The following is a 19,946-nucleotide window of genomic DNA, read 5'->3' on the forward strand; positions in this document are numbered from 1 at the left end:
TATTAATAGCCATTTTGGCGTTCATAAGTGCTGGGCAGCTGGTGAGGAATGCTGTAACCACCACATTGTCCACCCTTATGAACTATAATTGCCCCACTGTTCACTCTTATGAACTCTAATTGTCATATTGTCTGCCCTTATGGCCTATATGCTGTCCCTCTACACGCTGTTCCTGACTCATGAACTATGGCCTCCACAATGTCCCTAATTCATGCTATATTGTCTCATCGGTTTATCCTCATGCTGTCCTCATCTCCACACTGTACCACAATTCTGCCCCTTCTACTTACTGTGTAAGTAGCTTACATATCCCCAAAACATCAGCAATCCACCTCCGTGCTTTACAGTAGGAATGGTGTTCCTTTCATCATAGGCCTTGTTGGCCTCTCTCCAAAAGGAACATTTATGGTTGTGGCCAAAAAGTTCCATTTCGGTTTTGAGGCTTGTCTCTGTGCTGTTTTGCGTATTGTAGGTGAGATACTTTGTGGCCTTTGTGCAGTAATGGCTTTCTTCTGGCGACTCGACCATGCAGCTCATTTTTCTTCAAGTGCCTCCTTATTGTGCATCTTGAAACAGCCACACCACTAGTTTTCAGAGAGTCCATTATTTCAGCTGATGTTATTTGTGGGTATTTCTTTTCATCCCAAACAATTTTCCTGGCATTTGACACAGGTCACAGGTGAGGATGTTATCTTTAGTAGCCATTCAAATCCTTTTGTGTCAACTTCTGTGCATGTTATCAGGCCAAAATCACCAGGATATGTGAACTTTTGATCATGATCATTTGGATGTTTTGCGTTCTCATTATGATTTAAAAAGAGAAAACAGTAGTTTGACAATAAATGGCTTCACCCAACCACTAACCATGAGTGGAGAAAAAGATTTGATGTTATCATTCATATTCTCTGAAAAAAGGCCAAGAAAGCAAAAATTCTGCCGGGGTATGTAAACTTTTGAGCACAACTGTAAAACAGTATGATGCTTTAGCAGTAGACAGGGATAATAGTTGTGGCTTGTAACACAAAGTACTTCTTTGGCCTAAGACAGTGTGAAAGTCGGGGGCTTGAAAAGTTGTGTTCGCTTATGGCTTGAGACAGTGGAGAAATTGTGATCTTGACTGTGAGCCTTCCATGACCTGAGACAAGGTAGATTGTGGCTTGCATCAGGAGGCCTGCTGTGAGTGTGTCTTCCAAGTTGTTTTGGGTCCCGCATCTGTGAATAAGCATTTTAGGACTCGTGGTTTTTTTTTTCCAAGCATGGCTTTCTTCAAGGTGTTCATTGATAAGTGTCCAGTTCATTACTAGAGTGCAGTTTGGGTTAAAGTGCCAAATAATTGCCATAACTAGAGTTGAGCGACTTTGGTCAGATCGGGTATCATGAAACAAAATTTTTTTCAGATGAAACTGGTCCGACTAGGGCAAAAAAAGTCAGAATTTCGTCTGAAACCTGACCCCAATGCAAGTCAATGGGGAATAAAGGTCGTCATTGAGTGGATGAATGTCATCCGTTCAATGCCGACTTTTATTACCAATTGACTTGCATTGGGGTCGGGTTTCAGATGAAACTGACTTTTTTTGCCCTAGTCGGACCAGTTTCATCTGAAACAAATTTTGTTTCATGAAACCCGATCCGACTAAAGTCGCTCAACTCTAGCCATAACCAATTGTTAAGTGCCGTGGAATATGTTGGCACTGTATAAATAAAATTAATATTTAGATTTGTTATAATTAGCAAAATTAAGTTTTTCTACTGTCGTGTAGTCAATTGCTGCAATTATATGTTGCAATTATTGCCAATATTGTGCCCATGATATTGTGCTACTCTTATAGCCTCATTTGAGACTGTAACACTTTTACTTGCGTGCCTCACAGTTTGTAAATCAGATTGAGTTTTACTCTGCCATGTCTATGTCCGTCACTGCTTTATCCTCGTTCAGGGAGTCTTTCCAAGAGTCACACACAAGTTATGACCCGCAGATGCCCCTTTCTGCGTCAGTCACAAATTCCCTCTACAATGACAGATGACCACCCCCTCCCCTTAGTAGTGATGTTTCCACTGCTGAAGCTCCCCCATCCCTCGAGAGTGTTCATTCCATGACTATCCTTTTTCCTTTCATTTACTACTATGTGAATTCATTCTGTGACAATCTATGCCTGTAGTTAGCACTGGTTGTTGGCCAATGGAAAAGAAGTAAAAACCCAGATCCGTGATATAGCAGTTGGAATGTATAATGGTAGGATTGTAGACCAATATGAGCTTTACAAGCTTGCTGAAAACTGTTTTTTCGGTAGATATGGGGTAATGTTTACAATGTGCCATTATGGTCTGAGGTCCAGCTTTCACCACATCCTTAGAGACAAAATAAACCTCCCTTGATGTATCTGAGATCCTAAACTTTCTTGACCAGGTGCTATATAGTTTTTGTTACTAATTGCCAGTAGACAGAACATGTCAGCTGATGGAGTTAACTTATTTTCTTTGCTTTTAATTTAGAATAATGATAAATGTCCCTTTTGATTTTCTATTCACATAATAGTTAAAGATTCTTTTGAATTTCTAATCATCAGTAATTCAGTAATATTACTAACCTGTGCTAACCTACATGTGCCTTTAGTAGAATACTGGTCTATCAACATTGTTTTCGAATGGGGCGAGTAGAAAACCTGTCAAAGTCTCTAACACGGGGATAATAAAATTAAGTTTCATGATACCGCGAGTTTAGTCTAGAATTTCTTAAAATTCACCAAATTTATCAAAGTTGCTCCTGCTTTTTGATAAATGGGGTGCATTTTTATTCCACAGAGATGGTAAACTTTAAGTAGCCAGCCTAATGATGGGCCAAATTAAGCATCATGCACCTAACCAGATGAGCCACTTTGATACATTTTGTGCATTTTAATACTAAAAGTTTGTTTTAGTAAATCAACCCAAGTATATATATTTTTTCTTTTTGTATCCATTCTTTTTACCGTTCAGCAGTAAAATAAATATGAAATATTCAGTTATGAGCAAAGTTCTTGGGACTTGGTGGAACTGTGCAAACTCTTTCATAAGAAATCAGACCTAGCAACTAAGTAACTCGTGGCTTGGTTTACATTAGAGATGTTTTATTTATAGTTCCCAAAGGCCGAGTGTTAGAACGGAAACATACTTCTCTGACTACTGACCATGGTGTCAAAACTGAGGTGATTTAAGTTCACATTATTCAAAATATTGAACATATGAGTCCATTTAAAGGGAGATATCTATTCAGTTCACAAACTCATAGCCATGCATGTAAAATCAATGAATTTAGAACGTTTAGAGATATAGAAATTGCTTGCAGAGGTCGCCATTTGTCAGCACTGACTTTCAGTGATCCCCCAAGGTTTTGTATTTAAAGCGTACATTAAATTAAAAGGTATAAATCAGTTACCGTATTTTTCGGACTAGAAGACACTTTTTTCCCTCAAAATTAGGGGGGAAGTGGGGGTTCGTCTTATAGTTCAGATGTACTTACCAGGAGTGTTGACGACCCTGGATTGGGAAGAGGGAGTGTTCGGTGGTCCGACGTTGTAGGGCGATGACTCCCATCCCAAGCTGATGCAGCAGGTTCAGCGTGCTTGGTGGTGCAGGGGCTCAGCCAACATTTTGTGAAAGCCCGGAGCCCCCACCCTTCCATTTCTGCAATGCTGTGGCCTCTGGGAAAATGGCCGCCAGAGGCGGCGCATGTGCAGATTGAAATTTCGGCAATAAGATCTCGTCCTGAGATCTCGAGAGATGAGATCCTGGTGCTTTCACAAAATGTTGGCGGAGCCCTCATACCACCGAGCACCGCTGAACCTGCCACACCAGCCTGGGATGAGAGTCAGATCATCGCTAAACCACAGAACACTTCCTGTGACCCCGCTCCACCAGCGCTGCCAATTCCCTCTCCCCCCGGTAAGCAGAATTTGTACTGTAAGACGGACCCCCATGTGACGCATTAATTGTTTTCCCTATATTCCTTCTGAAAATTTGGGGTGCGTCTTATCGTCTGGTGTATCTTATAGTCTGAAAAATACGGTATATGGTCCATGATGAAGACTACTATTACTTTTCTAATGAGAATTGTCTCATGAAGATAATCCTTCTCTGTAATTTTATTATGAGCACGACTGGGGACAGTTAATGATTACCATGCATGTAGTAATAATAATGATATTAATCTTACAGATCAAGATTTTGGACAATTGACATTTGAAACTGTAACACCCCTTCAACTTTCTAATGGCTTGAAATAATTGGGTCTCTTGACAGCACCTATGTAGCCTCTGTTTAATGTACGCTGGTACATATATGATATCTGGATACTGTGATACACTGGCATCTGATACCAATAAGGTTGCATTGTAAAGACAATGTATACCTTGAACATATATATATATATATATATATATATTTTCTTGCTGGATATCATTGAATGGAAATCAACTGTGCTACTCCAGTCATTGTTTTTTTTTAGTGGTATAGTTTTGTATATTATGAAATCTGAGGCCAGAAATACACTTTTTGACACCTTTATGCTAATGTAGCCCAACTGGTTTGCATGTCCGTAGCTCTCCTTTCGTTCTTGCTAAATGTATATCACAAACCTGACAACCTGACATTAACATAGCTTTTTATTGGTTTGTAAAAAAGAAAGGTGTTGAAAAGCCAAAAGTGGTTTTGGATTTAGCAAGTGGTAGACGTACTGTTAAATCATTTACAGATTATTTGCACTATGAAAGATGCAGCTGAATACAAAATATGCTGATAATATTTCAGTTCACTTTCTGGAGATTATTAATGACACTTTCCCAATGCAAAGGCAGCCAGCTATAGTGCAACTCCTTGTACTGGCAGAGAGGCTAGAGCAAAATTCCAGTAAGCACAAGGTAATCCTTAACAGCTGCTGAGAGGATGTGGTTATCCAAGACTGGAAATGTAGGAACACCTGACAAAGCAAAGGGAGGGTGGAACATCCAGAACATATTATCTTTTATATAAAGCATTGCTGACTGCAAAGTGTCCAGCTCCAGTGTGTACTGTCCTGATATGGTTCAGACGCTGAGATTTTATTGTTTTATAATACTTTGAAAATTGGTTATTTTTTATTCCACCGTGCAACGCTGAATATCCTTTTTTCAAATGATACTTTGATTGTGAAATAAAAATAAAAGTCATAACATTATTAAACAAAAAAATAATGATTTTGGAACCCAAAATAATACAGCATTAAACATTAATTATGAATATGCCTGTTTCAAGCTGTAAGGTTACTTTACAAAGATACTTTTGCTGGAAAAATTTTTCCTGCTTTACACTACTAGGATCCAGTTCACATTTTGTCACAAAATAGAAAGCAGTGATTGAAAACGCAGTTTTGACTTCAGTCACTACTCATGGACAGGCTGGGAGGCAGAGTAGTCGAATGTTCCGGCGTCAGATACCAAGAGGGCACGTAGTAAACAAAAGTGTAAAGACAAAGGATAAGTCAGGTCACTGTCCGAGATCAGAATACCAGGAAGATAGATCAAAGCAAAGGGGCTAGGCAAATGGTTGATCAGAACGAGGTCCATGGTCAGGCAGCAAAAGATCAATAAACAGAGCATAGAAATACAAGGCAAACCACTTCAGCTCCAACGTTGAACTGAATTTTATATGTTGTCTGCTACCTTGTCAGAACAATAGCTGCATTGAATTACTGCAGTAGCCCTGTAACAAAGCTAGCACAAAGCCACTACATATGATTGTACCCAGGAATTCGTAATATTCACGGCACTCTTAAAAATAGGGAATGTGGTGCCCAAGTAAGGTATTCAGCCCATAGTCAATAAAGTTGAAAAGACTTGGCACTCACGAGAGAATAAAGTATGAAAAAACAAGATTCCATTTATTGTGTAAAGGTTTACGGCGTCATCCTCAGCGACACAAATCGCCGATTCCCTAAGTGCCAGCTGTCCACGGGTTCCTCCTCCCTCCTCGCACATGGCAGCCTGAGTCCGTGTTTAAGTTCCACTAGACGACAGGAATGACAGGAAAACTACACTGGAATATAGAAATTCTGCAATTATACCAGTTCTGATGAAGGTCCAAACCAGGGCCGAAAACTTTTAACAACGGTTATTATTTTCTTGGATGCACAATAAATGGAACCTTGTTTTTTCAGACTTTATTTTCTCGTGAGTACCAAGTCTTTCCAACTTTAGTTACTTGCTCACACAGGGTTTTGCGTTGTGTTTTGCAATGCAGTGTAAAAATGCAATAATAAAACTCATTAAAAATGTCTCAAAGTTCAATATAATTCAGTTGTCTGTTTTAGTACATTTCTCTAGTTTAGGTTTTGATGTGAAAAATCATACACAATGCATGCAATATACCACATTGTTTTTTACTCATATGTCATGCTTGAAAATGTAACAGACTACAAGTATTTATGAGAATTAAAGTTCCTAATTTTGTCTGGCTGATGAGTTTTGTTTTAAAAATGTAATGAAAAATATAAAAAAGAGAACTTAACTAAAAGAATTGTTTGTGCAAACCTAGCATTTACGCTATAATAGTGTTCTATGATATAAGGAACTTGCCGCCATGTAGGTACCTAAACTAAGGGCATGACAAAGGAAATTCTGCAAAGTAGTCCAGAGTCTGCAGAAATATCATTGTGTATTAAAACATATTTTATTTTGGCTTCTTAAAAAAGAGAAGAAAAACATTAGTACAACAAAGATGTTTGGCTATTTGTTTCAAACTATGTAGACCATTTGTTTACGTTTTTTACGACTGACATTTGTGTGCGATTTGTTTCTATACATCTTCCTTCAAAAAGTACACAATCAAATACTGTTTTCCAGTTTAGATCACAATCAGATGCCACATGGATGTTCCGTGTAGGACCTGATTTGTATTACAGGCTCAGATTTGAATGGGTGAGTGTCATCTGAAATTGAGAAGAAAATAGTGCATGCTGCACTGTTGTTCATGAATAGCACTCATGCCTGTGATAGTCTGTGGGTTCATTCACATGTGCAATTTTTTCCTTGGACTGAGTGATCCTCTGAAAATATTGGAGACATTTCCAATTTTGATCTGAGTCGAGAATTTTTTCCATGTATGAGAAAATCGGATTACACTCGGAACACACTTTTATCAAAATCTGATCAGAATAATTGGTTTAATTTTCTCGTACACAAAAAATCAGGACGTCTGAATGAGGCCTTATGTCTTCTAATTAGGATTTTAGAGATCCGCTCTGTGGGCCTCTACACCCAGCAGACCTCCAAAAATGATTTATATTGATTTACTGTACTTCCTTCATGCTACTTAGTGCCTAGCTGTCGTATGAGCATGTATAGTCCTTGGCACCTTCTCTGAGCTAAACTGGTCCCTCTGACTGTGATTGATGGGGTTGGGTTAGCAAGCTCTCAGCAGGTGCCCAGGTTGGTCCCTATACTTCCATCGGATTGCTCGGCACCAAGAAACATACAGGAAGGCAGTGAATAAAGAGCATTTTTACAGTTTGAACGTGTAACGGATCATTAGGATCCTAATTAGGAGGGACATAATGTGCTGTCAGCAGTTTAATATTGAGAAGCTTGATGACCAGTTCCCTTTTAAAAACTCAATGTTAGATCAGAAACCTCAACATTTTTCTAGTTTAAGAACCACTCTGCTCATCATATGTAGATAGTATGCAGAATGAGATAATCAATGTAGAATCGAAATGAATTGGATTGAAGCTGTGACATAAACAGAAACCAGGCTTTGGTAAAGTGATGAAAACAACATCAATTACAAAGGGAAATCTTACGTGTGGTCTAAAAAAAAAAAAAAGCTCATAAAAGTCAGTCCGCACTGTAATGTATCTTTTGTAGCCATTTTTCACTGCGTAATTGCCCTTCCATGCCTTTACAAATGAATGCGTGTGTAGCACACCTGACGATCATGCACAGCTGTGGAAATAATGTCCCATAGCAAATATTTACCCAGTTTTATATTTCTAAGTCATTACAGAAGTTACATTTTTCTTGGATATTGTTGGTTTTTCTTTTTTCTTACAATGTAAGTATTTACAACTGTCATATATCTTCTTTTTCAGAGCTTCAAATGACAAAGACATCTGAGTTTTACACTATTTCCCAGAGCCCCCTGGACTACAGGATTTTGCTTATGGATGAGGATCAGGACAGAATCTATGTGGGCAGCAAAGATCACATTCTGTCTCTGAACATTAACAACATAAGTCACAATCCTCTGAGTGTAAGTTCTTATACTTGAGTGTTCAGCTGGCAACCTAATCTTCTGTGGCTCCGTGGACAACTCCACTACAGAGTTTTAGCAATTTCACTTTTACTGTACTTAAAGGGAAACTGTCACCTCCTGGGATGCTTTTATACTATTACTATGGGCATACAGGTAATAGAATGGTTAAACCAGTCTTAAGCCCCCGTTACACACTACGATATCGTTAGCAATATCGCTGTAAAGTCACCGATTTTGTGACGTTACAGCGATATTGCTAGCGATATCGCTGCATGTGATACTTACCTCCGACCGGCTCCCCCGCTGGTTATCGCTGATCGCGCGAGAAGCTGCTGGACCATTCCTCGTCGTCCACTTCCTGCTGTGACGACGAGCGACGCGTGGAGCCGGGCGGGAGGACGCAGGATCGCCGCGTCTGACAGGTAAGTAGCGATCCCCGTCCCCAGCGATGTCGCTAGTGAGATCTGCCTGAGTGGCAGCTCACTAGCGACCACCCAGCGATTCACCAGCGATCCTGACCGCGTCATATCGCTGGTCGGGATCACTGGTGAGTCGCTAGGTGTAACGGTACCCTTACCCTAGCTGCGTTGTAGTTGTTGATTAATTGAGTTTTAATCTTTTATGTTAATGATTTCTTCCAGGCCCCGGGGCATGTGGTGCCCGGAAGAAATCTCTGCCTTCCTGTCTTCATTATGATTGCACCCCTCTCTCATGCACGTTATACTGCCCTGTGATGTGCAGTTGTGGCGCCGTGATCCCGCATCTGCACCCTGCACTTGCGCTATTATCTGTAGCTTATCCACCCTTCTATGGGCAGTGTCTTCATCTTTCTTCTGGTAAGGCGCCGGCGAGTCACTGCGCAGTAGCAATCACGGCAGCTACTGTATGGAGCTTTGAAGAAATCATTAACATAAAAGATTAAAACTCAATTTCTTAACAACTAGACCACAGCTATGAAGCATGCAGGTAAGACTATTTTAACCATTCTATTACCTGTATGCCCATAGTAATAGCTTAAAAGCGTCCCAGGGGGTGACAGATTCACTTTAAGTGCATTTTGCCTTTATCGTATTTATTTTATTATATTACAATGTTATAAAATGAGATGAGAAATTGTTTGTTAAAAGGATTACCGTATATACTCGAGTATAAATCGATCCGAGTATAAGCCGAGGCACCTAATTTTGCCACGGAAAATGTATTGAATCAAGTATAAGCCGGTTATGCATTGTCCCCTCATCCCTGTCCTGATATGCATGGCTCTTTATCCCTGTCCTTGTCTACATGACTCCTCATCTCAGTCTTTGGATTTATGGTTCCTTATCCTTGTCATTGTCTGCATGGCTCCTCATCCCAGTCCTGGTATGCATGGCTCCTCCTCCCTATCCTTGTATGCATGGTTCCTCATCCCTATCCTTGAATGCATGTTCCCCCATGAAAAAAAGCATTAAAAAAAGCCTCCTACTTACCTGCACACCCTCGCAGCATCCTGTTCCTGCGCCAGCAGCTCCTGTGGTGAGCGATCACGTGTCCCGGCTCATTAAGGTAATGAATATTCACCTCTCTCCGCTCACTGGGGACACGTGATCGCCCGGCCACAGGAGCTGCTGGCGCTGGAACAAGATTGCTCCGAGGGCGCGTAGAGAAGGTAAGTAGGAGGGTTTTTTTTAACAGCTGCTGGAAGCCTGCAGCTGTGGCTGTAACTGGGCGCGCTATTAGAGAAATGAATATTCATTGTCAGTGCAGTGAATATTCATTTCTCTTTAGCAGCGGGCACAGTTACAGCCGCAGCCGCTGGCTCCTGCCTCCTGTGACCCGCAGCTCTGCCGCGCCCCCTCCTCTGCCGACTTCTGGGATAATGACTCATGTATAAGCCAAGGGGGCATTTTCAGCACAAAAAACGTCCTGAAAAACTCAGCTTATACATGAGTATATACGGTATCTAGGACATATATTCTTCTAAAATACATGGGGGCTCTACAATGTATGGGCACTAAACTGGCATATTTGCAATTCTCCAGAAAAAGGCCTGACTTGGATGCTGCAAAATAGTCACTGCAGCCATAGATGAATTCATTTAGAGGTGCACTTTTTACAGTGGGTTCACTTTTGGGGGTTTTCTGCTATTCTGGCACCATCAGGGCGCCGCAAATGTTGCCTGGAAACTATTCTAGCAAAGTCTATTCTCCAAAACTCAAAGAGCGCTCCTTCCTTCTCAGCCCTAACGTGTGGCAAATAGTAATTTCTGACAACATGTGGGGCAGCACCACGTGCGAGCGAAATTGCGCATTAAATTGTGGGGTCTCGTTTCACCTTTTAAACCTTGTGTATCTGACAAATTGGCAGCAAAAACAAAAATTACATATCTACCTTAAAATGTTATATTTCCACATCTCAATGTTATAAAGTTCTGTGAGGTTACTATGGGTTTGAAATACCCACTACACACCTAGATGAATTTCTTAAACAGTGAAGTGTTCTGCTGTTCTGGCACCTCAGGGGCTCAGCAAATGGAGCCCACAATTTCTGGAAGCAAAATCTATGTTCTAAAATCCAAGTAGGGCTCCTTTCCATCCGATCCCTCAAACAGTAGTGTACAACCACATAAGGGGTACCGCCACATTTGGGAGAAATTGCATAGCAAATCATGGGGTCCAGTTTCTCCCATTATCCCTTGTGTAAATTATAAATTTGGTGCTAAAATAGTATTTTAGTGGAAATAATTAAATTTTTTGTTCTCACATCTAAATGTTATAACATTTCGTGAATCACCTGTAGGTTAAAAATCTTCAGTACACCACTATATGATTTCCTTGAGGTGTTTGGTTTCCAAAATAGGGTCACTTTTGGAGGGTTTCTGCTGGTTTCGCATGTCAGGGGCTCTCCAAATGCGACATGGCATTCACAATCTATTACAGACAAATAGCGCTCTTTTCTTTCCTAGCCCTACCTTGTGCCCAAACACAAGTTTTTGACCAAATATAGGGTATCATCGCGTTCACCATAAATTACATACCAAATCACGGAGTCCATTTTCTCCTAATATCCATTGTGAAAATTACAAATTTGGGGCTAAAACAACACCCGCAGACCATTCCATCAAAGTCTGTGTTCCATAACGTCACTACTTCCCTTTCCAGTCCTGCCGTGCGGCAAACAGTAGTTTTACACCACATATGGGGTATCGGAGTACTCAGGAGAAATTGTACAACAAATTTTGGAGTCAATTTTCTCCTGTTACCCTATATAAAAATTTGGGGCTAAAGTAAAATTTTTGTAAAATAAGTAAATAGTTTATTTTTTCCTTCCACATTGCTTTAGTTCTTGTGAAGCACCTGAAGGGTTAATAAACTTCTTTACACTTCTGTGTTGCAAAAAATTTTGGATAAACAGTGTTAAAAATTATTACAATTTGTCCCAGGTGGAGAAGCAAAAACAAAGAAATGAAAAAATTGGCCTAATAAGGTCATTAAGGGGTTAAAGAAGCAGCTCATCTTGTTTCAGCATAGTACAGCAGTAGTACATCTAGAAAACAGTACAGCCTAGTACTTGTAGTACAGGTAGAGAGCAGTACAGTTACTATTGTATCAGCAAATATGGTAAGTTTCATTTAAAGGGAATCTTTCAGCAGATTTTTTTTTCTCTGTAATCCGAGAGCAGCACGATCTGGGGGCAGAGAGCCTGATTTCAGTGTTATTGAGCTGCTTAGTGCAGTTTTGATAAAATCCCTATTTTCTCTGCTGTAAGTATAGAAGTGATCATAATACTGAGCTATGTATAACTCCGCCCACCCTCCTGATTGGAAGCTTCCTGTCTATACTGTATGTTGTCAGTAAGCTGCCAATCAGTGCTGGGGGCAGGGTTACACAGATTGGCTGGAGTATCTTGCAACGACACCAGTGATAATTCCCTGCTGATAAAACACTGATTGTTTTAAAACTATAGCAAGCTGCCGAGCAAATGACATATCATTGGAATCAGGCTCTCTGCCCCTACTTTATTCTGCTTTCAGATTAAGCAGCAAGCACCTACTGACAGATTCAGATTGAAAACAGTAATATAAGATATTAAAAAAAATTAGGAGCCTTGTTGTGCTGTGATATACTCTTACAGTGAACAAAAGGCTCCTTCACTGTTGAAAAGTGCAATATTTCATGAGCGCAATCCCTAGATTTTAATAAGTGCCTCTCCCTTTTGAATATTTAAGAAGCCTGAACGTTACAGATGTTATAAAATACAGATATATGCTCGGTGCTTGCAAGGATTCTGTGCAGTATTACTTGGCTGATAGATTTGGGGGTATCGTAGGTGTGTAAGAATTCTGCAAAATAATATTTGTTACAGTGAAAGAGGAAGGTAGGTAGGTGATGGAATGGTTTTGGTGGGCTCACAAGTCCAGCATCTTAGAATTTCCATACTGAATGACTCAAGGAAACATAACATAGAAAAGGTATACCACAAAGCGTATCATCTTGTCGATGGTATGTCATTCCACTTTACTAATATGAATGGGCTGAAGATAGCAATGGTATGTGGCTTATCTAGTCCTAAGTACATGTAATTGTGTAATGGAATTATGCAGCTTTCGAATAAGTAGATGTCAGGCCTAGTCAATATTGGACACTCATAACTTCTTAAGGAGCCCAAACATCACTTCTATTCTCGGACTAGACTTTATCCGGCCTTGCTCAATACACTTGCATTGAGCGAGGCTGCGCCTGTCTAGTCGGCATGTGACCACCGGCACCGGAAAATCCTGACAGCGCGCAGTGCACGTACTGTGAGGATTCACAAGTCTGCCGTCACACAGAGTGACCGCAGACATTTAGCCCACAGTCGGGAAACCCCTTTAAATAGACCCGTATATAATGTTAAAACTAATCTGTCATCAGACTGTCCCACCCTTTATCAAGCATAAAATGTCATTTGGTGACTCTGTAATACAGGCCATAAAAATATTAACGTATTGGTTACAATTTCTGCAAAAAGGCAGAAAAAGGATTTCATCACAGCAATTTTATAGGCTGGTCCCAAAATATTGTAAAATATATAGTACATTTCAACAAGACGTACATAGTACAAATACAGCATGGTCTTTTTAAAATAATCTTATATTTGTTCTTTTTCATTTGCAATCAGGTTTTCTGGCCGGCTTCTACAAACAAAGTTGAAGAGTGCAAGATGGCTGGCAAAGATCCCACAGTAAGTCAGTGAGGAAAATACTTGTCCTGTGAGTCAGGTTGAGGCCACTGCAGCCAAAGGAAAATTAAATAAGGGGTGTAGTTTTTACTATTTATCCCCTGTGGAGTGATAGCATTTGAGCACTAATTTCCAAGGAACAACCTGTAGGTTATAATTCAGCTCTGTAATTAAGGAATTAATATGTACATTCATCAGACAAAACAGATGGCGTTTGTTAATTCCTGAATTAATTCTCATAAAATGTATTTAATCCTAATGAATATTAATATATGTGCATGTTAGCACATTTTATCTTACAGCCATTACATTTAAATCATGCTGTGTTAAAAGAAAACCTGCTACTTAAAGAAATAGTAGCAGAGGAACTTAAAATATTTTCCCTTGGTAGGTGTCCTTATTTGTAATAGCAGCTCAGGATCTGTCCCTGTAGAGACAAGAGGGCTTTACAAGAATAGATTCATGGCAAACTGCACATCTTTTACCAAGAGCAAAAGCCATAAGCGCTGTCATGCTATAGCCGAACAGATGGGAACCACTTCTGATCTTAGCACAGTACATTTATTATCTCCTAATTGCCAGGCATTGCTACATTTCTGTTTGGCCCTTTTATGCTGCAAATATTTTGAGGCATGTCTCTAGCAGATTTCCACATCTATAAATTGAAATTTTGGGGTGTATTTTTTTTACAACAATGTGCAGTGTTAGTTTTCCACGGTTTACATTTAGCACAAAAATCTGATCAGAATACCTTCTTCAATATGCTAGCTGTGCCCTGTACATGACATTTTGAAGAAGGTGCTCTGGCCTAATGACAACATAGCAGAACTTTTTGGGCTAAGTGCCCAGCGCTATGTGTAGCAGAAAACTAACACTGCACATCTCTCCGAAAACACCATCCCCACCGTCAAACATGGCGGTGACGGCATCATGCTGCGGGGGTGCTTTTTCTCCAGCAGAGACAGGGAAGCTGATTAGAGGTAATGGGAAAATGGAAGGAACTAAATAAAGGGCAATCTTAGAATTGTATCAATAGCAGCTGCCATCTCCTCTCTCAGTAATGGGAAAGTCTGTCTTAACCGAATATAGATTTTACCCAGGAATTGAGAATTTTGATCGTGGCAAAGCACATTTTTCTGATTAGATATATTACAATGTTGATTATTTTTATGTGTTCAATTGATTTATGAAATAAAAACTAAAACGACAGTTACTCTAAAAGTTTGTGGGTGTAACGTGAAAAATTGAAGAAGAGTTCATGGGATATGAATACATATTCAAGGCACTGAATGCCACTATAGAGTAAGCATTTTTTTTTATATAAAATCTGCTATACTCCCCATTGCATTACCACAGCTACTACACAAGTGATGGGACGTCATGGCTGTGTCTGTCACGCCATTTCTGAGGTCTGTTCTGCCAGTGAAGTAATCTTCATTCTGACATTGTGCTGACTACTTAATAAAATTATATCTTATTATTACTATTAGGGGGATAAACTATTTCCTTGTCCCGGAATCTAAAAGATGTGTAGGGGAGATAGTCTTCATGGGATTAACCAGCATAAACTATTACGGTTTTATGTTCCTACGCCTGTTGTGGCGTTAGTAATAACAGACCGCTTACCTCATATTACTGTAATGTCCGATGGAAGTCATTACTGTTTAACTTCAGGGGAGAAATGTAAACGCCATTCCTAATACCTGACCGACATAACACTGGAAGTCCCCGGACATTCCAGATTGCTACATTGCCTTCTACAGTACCTGTTGGCTACTGCACAAATCAGACCAAATAATGATTTTTTTTTTAGCCATAATAGCCCATCTTCACACATTCAGGATTTTGTTATGCTTAGGCTCGGATTCCACGACTAAATCCTTACAGAACATGCCAGCATTCTGCAACTAAGCCTTGTGTATACAAACATGAGTAATCCAGGTAGACCTCTGCGCACATCTCTATTGAACAGTTCCTGGAATTTGACAGGAGTGACATTCTCCTGTAGAAGGGCGATGGCAAAGCAAACAGTGACTCTGATCTGAGCAATTTCCTGTTTGAGCTAATATACAAATGACGCGTGACTTGTCGCACAATGGTGATGATCAAATTGTGTTATTGATCTCCTGAAAATTTTTAAATCATCATTAAAAAAATATATTATGTGGTCAAAATGTGGCACATTGCGTCAGGGCAAATTGCAGCTGGCAGGTAGACTTAGTATGCGGAGGAAGGGTCTGCTGTGCATGTTTCTAAGATCCATGATTGTGACGAACAAAGAGATGTCCTTGATTATTTGAAACATACGAAGATACCATAGACACCACATTATTAATGCAACATCTAGTGTTGTAATATAGCTATAATACCCTTTTGATGGTTTCTTATTTTTCAATTTTTTATTTTTCATACTTTGCAGTACAGACAAAATATATAGGTACTTGGAAAGCATCAGCAGCTCCTTAACAAATCAGTCCTTGCCATAGGCAAATAGTCTGGTTAAAGCATTAATGACTGATATAACGTAAATAGTCGTGCCTAACAATGACCAGTACGTGGCATTAAAGAGGCAGTCCAATACTTCAACAAAATTCAGAGTACTGCACATCCACCCCCTATTGATTTGAATGTAGAGTGCAGATATGCAGTGCCCAACCACGGCCACTATAAAGTAGACAAACCCTTAGGCTGTGTTCAAATACAGCATTTTTAGCTGTATTTTTAGCGGTTTTTCCTATAAAACTGCTAAAGATAAGCTTCCCATTCATTTCGATGCATTTTGCACTTTTTGTGCATATTGATGCGTTTTTTACTGCGAAAAAAACCGCATCACGGTAAAAAACGCAGCATGTTCATTAATTTCGCTGATTTTTCCGCATTTCTGGCTATTTCTATGCGTTTTGAAAACGCGTGGAAAAAGCTGCATAAAAACCGTGCGTTTTCTGCGCAAAAACCGCGCAGAAAAAAACGCGAGGTTTCTGGGAAGGGAGTCAGGTTTTCCAGCAGAAATTTTCTGCTACGTTTTCATTTAGCCTTACTGTGCAGCTCCGCAATTGGTCAGTCACGGCCGCTGACGACACTGAGAACAGCTGATTGGCAGGGGTGCCGGGTGTCGCACCCCCACCGATCAGGAACTGGTGACCTATTCTATGGATAGGCCAGCATGGAGAAGCACGGTGGCTTAGCACTGCAGCCTTGCAGCGCTGGGAGTCCTGGGTTCGAATCCCACCAAGGACAACATCTGCAAGGAGTTTGTATGTTCTCCCCGTGTTTGCGTGGGTTCCTCCGGGTACTCTGGTTTTCTCCCACATTCCAAAGACATACAGATAGGGAATTTAGATTGTGATCCCCATCTGGGACAGTGATGATAATGTGTGCAAACTATAAAGCGCTGCGGAATATGTTAGCGCTATATAAAGATTACTTATTTATTATTATAGGCCATCAATGCTAAATTAGGAGACAACCTGCACACCATTAGAAATAAATAACTGCTATCAGTCGCTTCTTATAACCATCAACAAGCTTCTTAGGGTATGTGCACACGATCAGCAATGGCTCAGTATTTGCTGAGGATTTGACGCAGGTGGTATGTGCACACGATCAGCAATGGCTCAGTATTTGCTTAGGATTTGACGTAGGTGAAATCTGCACCAAAACTGCATCTGCGGTTCCTGGCAGGTCACCTACGTTTTTGATGCATTTTTTACATGCATTTTTGATGCTTTTTTTTTTCGCGTGAAATAAAGCTAATTGAAAGTTGCCTTCTGGGAAGGAAAAAAAAGTGATTTCCTGTTTGCAGATATATTGGGGTATGTTCCCAGGGTCAGTAAGCGCTGCGGGTTGGATGCTGCGTACATCTGCAACGTCAAACCTGCAACGGCCAGATGTTACAACATAGTGGATGAGATTTCACGAAATCCCATGCCCACTATGCATGCACCGATGCCCACAGTTCACCCATAGAGATGGACATGTGGCGTGTCTTTCCAGACGGCAGCATATCTATTTATGTAGCAGAGACGCTCAGTCTCCACTGCGTAAATTGCCCATAGTCTTTCATTAGATGCTGCAAAACCGCATTATCTTCCTAGTCACATGCGTATTAAGTGCTGAACGCAGCTTACTACGCATGTGTACTAATTTAAACAATGGTGAATCTTGTGACACAGCTGGAAGTACATGGCACATGAAGTGGAGGAAAGCACAGAGAGGTCCTCTCCTTTTTAATAAATAAATAGTAATTTAAAAAAATGGCGTGGGATCCCCCTATATTTGTTAACCAGCCAGAGCAAAGCAGACTACTGGGACTGGTATTTCAGGCTGGTAATGATCCAAAATCCATGAACCTTACCAGCCTGATAACACCAGGCCGCAGCAGTCTGCTTGCCTTGGATGGTTTGCAAAAATATTGGGATCCTCTCTAAAAAAAAATAGCGTTGGGTCCACCTATTTTTGTTAACCAGCCAAGGGAAAAAGCAGACAGTTGCGGCCTGGTATTCTCAGGCTGGCGAGGCCCATGGATTTTGGTCCTCATCAGTCTAAAAATAGCAGCCTGCAGCCACCCCACAAATTGGCACATCCAAAGATGCACCAGTTGTGGCACTTTACCCAGCTCTTCCCACTTGCAATGTAGCAGTGGCAAGTGGAGTAATATTTGTGGGGTAGATGTCACCTTTGTATAGTCAGGTGACATCAAGCCCATGGCTTAGCATTGGAGAGGCGTCAAAAAGACATCTATCCATTACTAATCCTATATTTACATGTTTATTTACATATTTAAATAAACACACAGCCAGAATAAAGTCTTTTAATTGAAATAATGACACAGACTCCTTTAATAGATCTTAATTAATCTTAATCACGCCTATTCTTAAAAAGCCAAACCTCGATTTAACAGCCACGTCCAGCTATCACCCAATATCGCTGCTCCCATTAGCTTCTAAACTCCTGTAGCAGCATGTCCACGCTGAACTTTCCTCCCACCTCTCATCTAACTTGCTCTTTGACAATCTACAATCTGGCTTCCGCCCCCATCATTTCACTGAGACAGCCCTGACCAAAATTAACAACGACCTACTTACATCCAAAGCTAACAGACAATACTCTATACTCCTTCTAGACCTGTCCTCTGTTTTCGATACAGTTGACCACTGCCTCCTACTACAGATCCTCTCCTCCTTGGGCATCAAAGACCTCGCCCTATCCTGGATCTCCTCATACCTTTCCAACCTCACATTCAGCATCTCCCACTCCCTCCTCATCCTACCCTCTCTCTGTTGGAGTCCCCCAAGGCTCTGTTCTAGGACTCCTACTCTTTTCAATCTACACACTTGGCCTGGGGCAACTCATAAAGTCCCACGGATTCCAGTACCACCTTTATGCTGATGATACTCGGATCTACCTCTCTGCCCCAGACCTCACCTCTCTGCTCTCCAGCCATATCCTCCTACTTCTTCTCTCACTTCCTCAAACTCAATGTGGACAAATCTGAACTAATCATCTTTCCACCATCTCACAGATCTTCCTTACCCGACCTACCTATAAGGCCTGTTTTACACATCCGTTTTCTTGCATCCATTTGCATCCGTCAGTGTGAAAAAACGGATCCGTGTCCGTTTTGCCGCAAACGGATCCGTTTTTTTGACGGATCCGCGGTAGCCGCTAATGGAAGTCTATGGGACTAAAAAACGGATCCTCCAAAAAAATGGCGGATCCGTTTTTTAACGGAAACCAACGGATTTTGACGGATTTACAAAAACGGAAGTGTGATCCAGGCCTTACAATTAAAGACATCATGCTTTCCCCAGTACCGGAAGTCCGCTGCCTCGGAGTAACCTTTGACTCTGCCCTGTCCTTAAAACCGCACATCCAAGCTCTTTCTACCTCCTGTCGCCTCCAGCTCAAAAATATTTCCAGAATCCGTCCTTTCCTCAACCCTCAATATACTAAATTGCTTGTGCATGCCCTCATCATCTCCCGCCTCGACTACTGCAGCATCCTTTTATGTGGTCTCCCTGCTAACACCCTCGCACCTTTCCAGTCCATCCTTAACTCTGCTGCCCGACTAATTCATCTCTCTCCTCGCTACTCCTCTGCTTCTCCCCTCTGCAAATCTCTTCACTGGCTCCCATTCCCTCAGCGTATCCAATTTAAATTACTAATGCTGACCTACAAGGCCATCTACAACCTGTCTCCTCCATACATCTCTGAACTAATTTCCCGATACCTTCCCTCACGTAATCTCCGGTCCTCCCAAGACCTCCTTCTCTCCTCCACACTTATTCGCACCTCACCCAACTGCCTACAAGACTTCTCACGAATAGCCCCCATTCTCTGGAATTCCCTGCCCCAACACGTCCGGCTATCAACCACACTCAGATCCTTCAGACGGAACCTGAAAGCCCACCTCTTCAGGAAAGCCTACAGCCTGCAATGATCCCTGCTGCCTCCTCACCACTACTGGAGCTACCGCCTCACCATCA

General features: G+C 41.0%; 1 protein-coding gene across 1 annotated transcript in view; it reads left to right on the forward strand.

The window, feature by feature from the left end:
- SEMA3C (semaphorin 3C) overlaps positions 1–19,946 on the forward strand; it is a 194,125-nt gene that overhangs the window by 96,940 nt on the left and 77,239 nt on the right. Inside the window, exons 3-4 of the mRNA XM_073551322.1 lie at positions 8,099–8,259; positions 13,402–13,464. Of these exons, the coding sequence (XP_073407423.1) occupies positions 8,099–8,259; positions 13,402–13,464 (224 nt within the window). The remainder of the gene's footprint in view (positions 1–8,098; positions 8,260–13,401; positions 13,465–19,946) is intronic.

The sequence above is a fragment of the Dendrobates tinctorius genome, unplaced genomic scaffold, assembly GCF_039654945.1.
Source record: "Dendrobates tinctorius isolate UK_male_01 unplaced genomic scaffold, ASM3965494v1 ptg000174l, whole genome shotgun sequence".
Taxonomy (NCBI): Eukaryota; Metazoa; Chordata; class Amphibia; order Anura; family Dendrobatidae; genus Dendrobates; species Dendrobates tinctorius.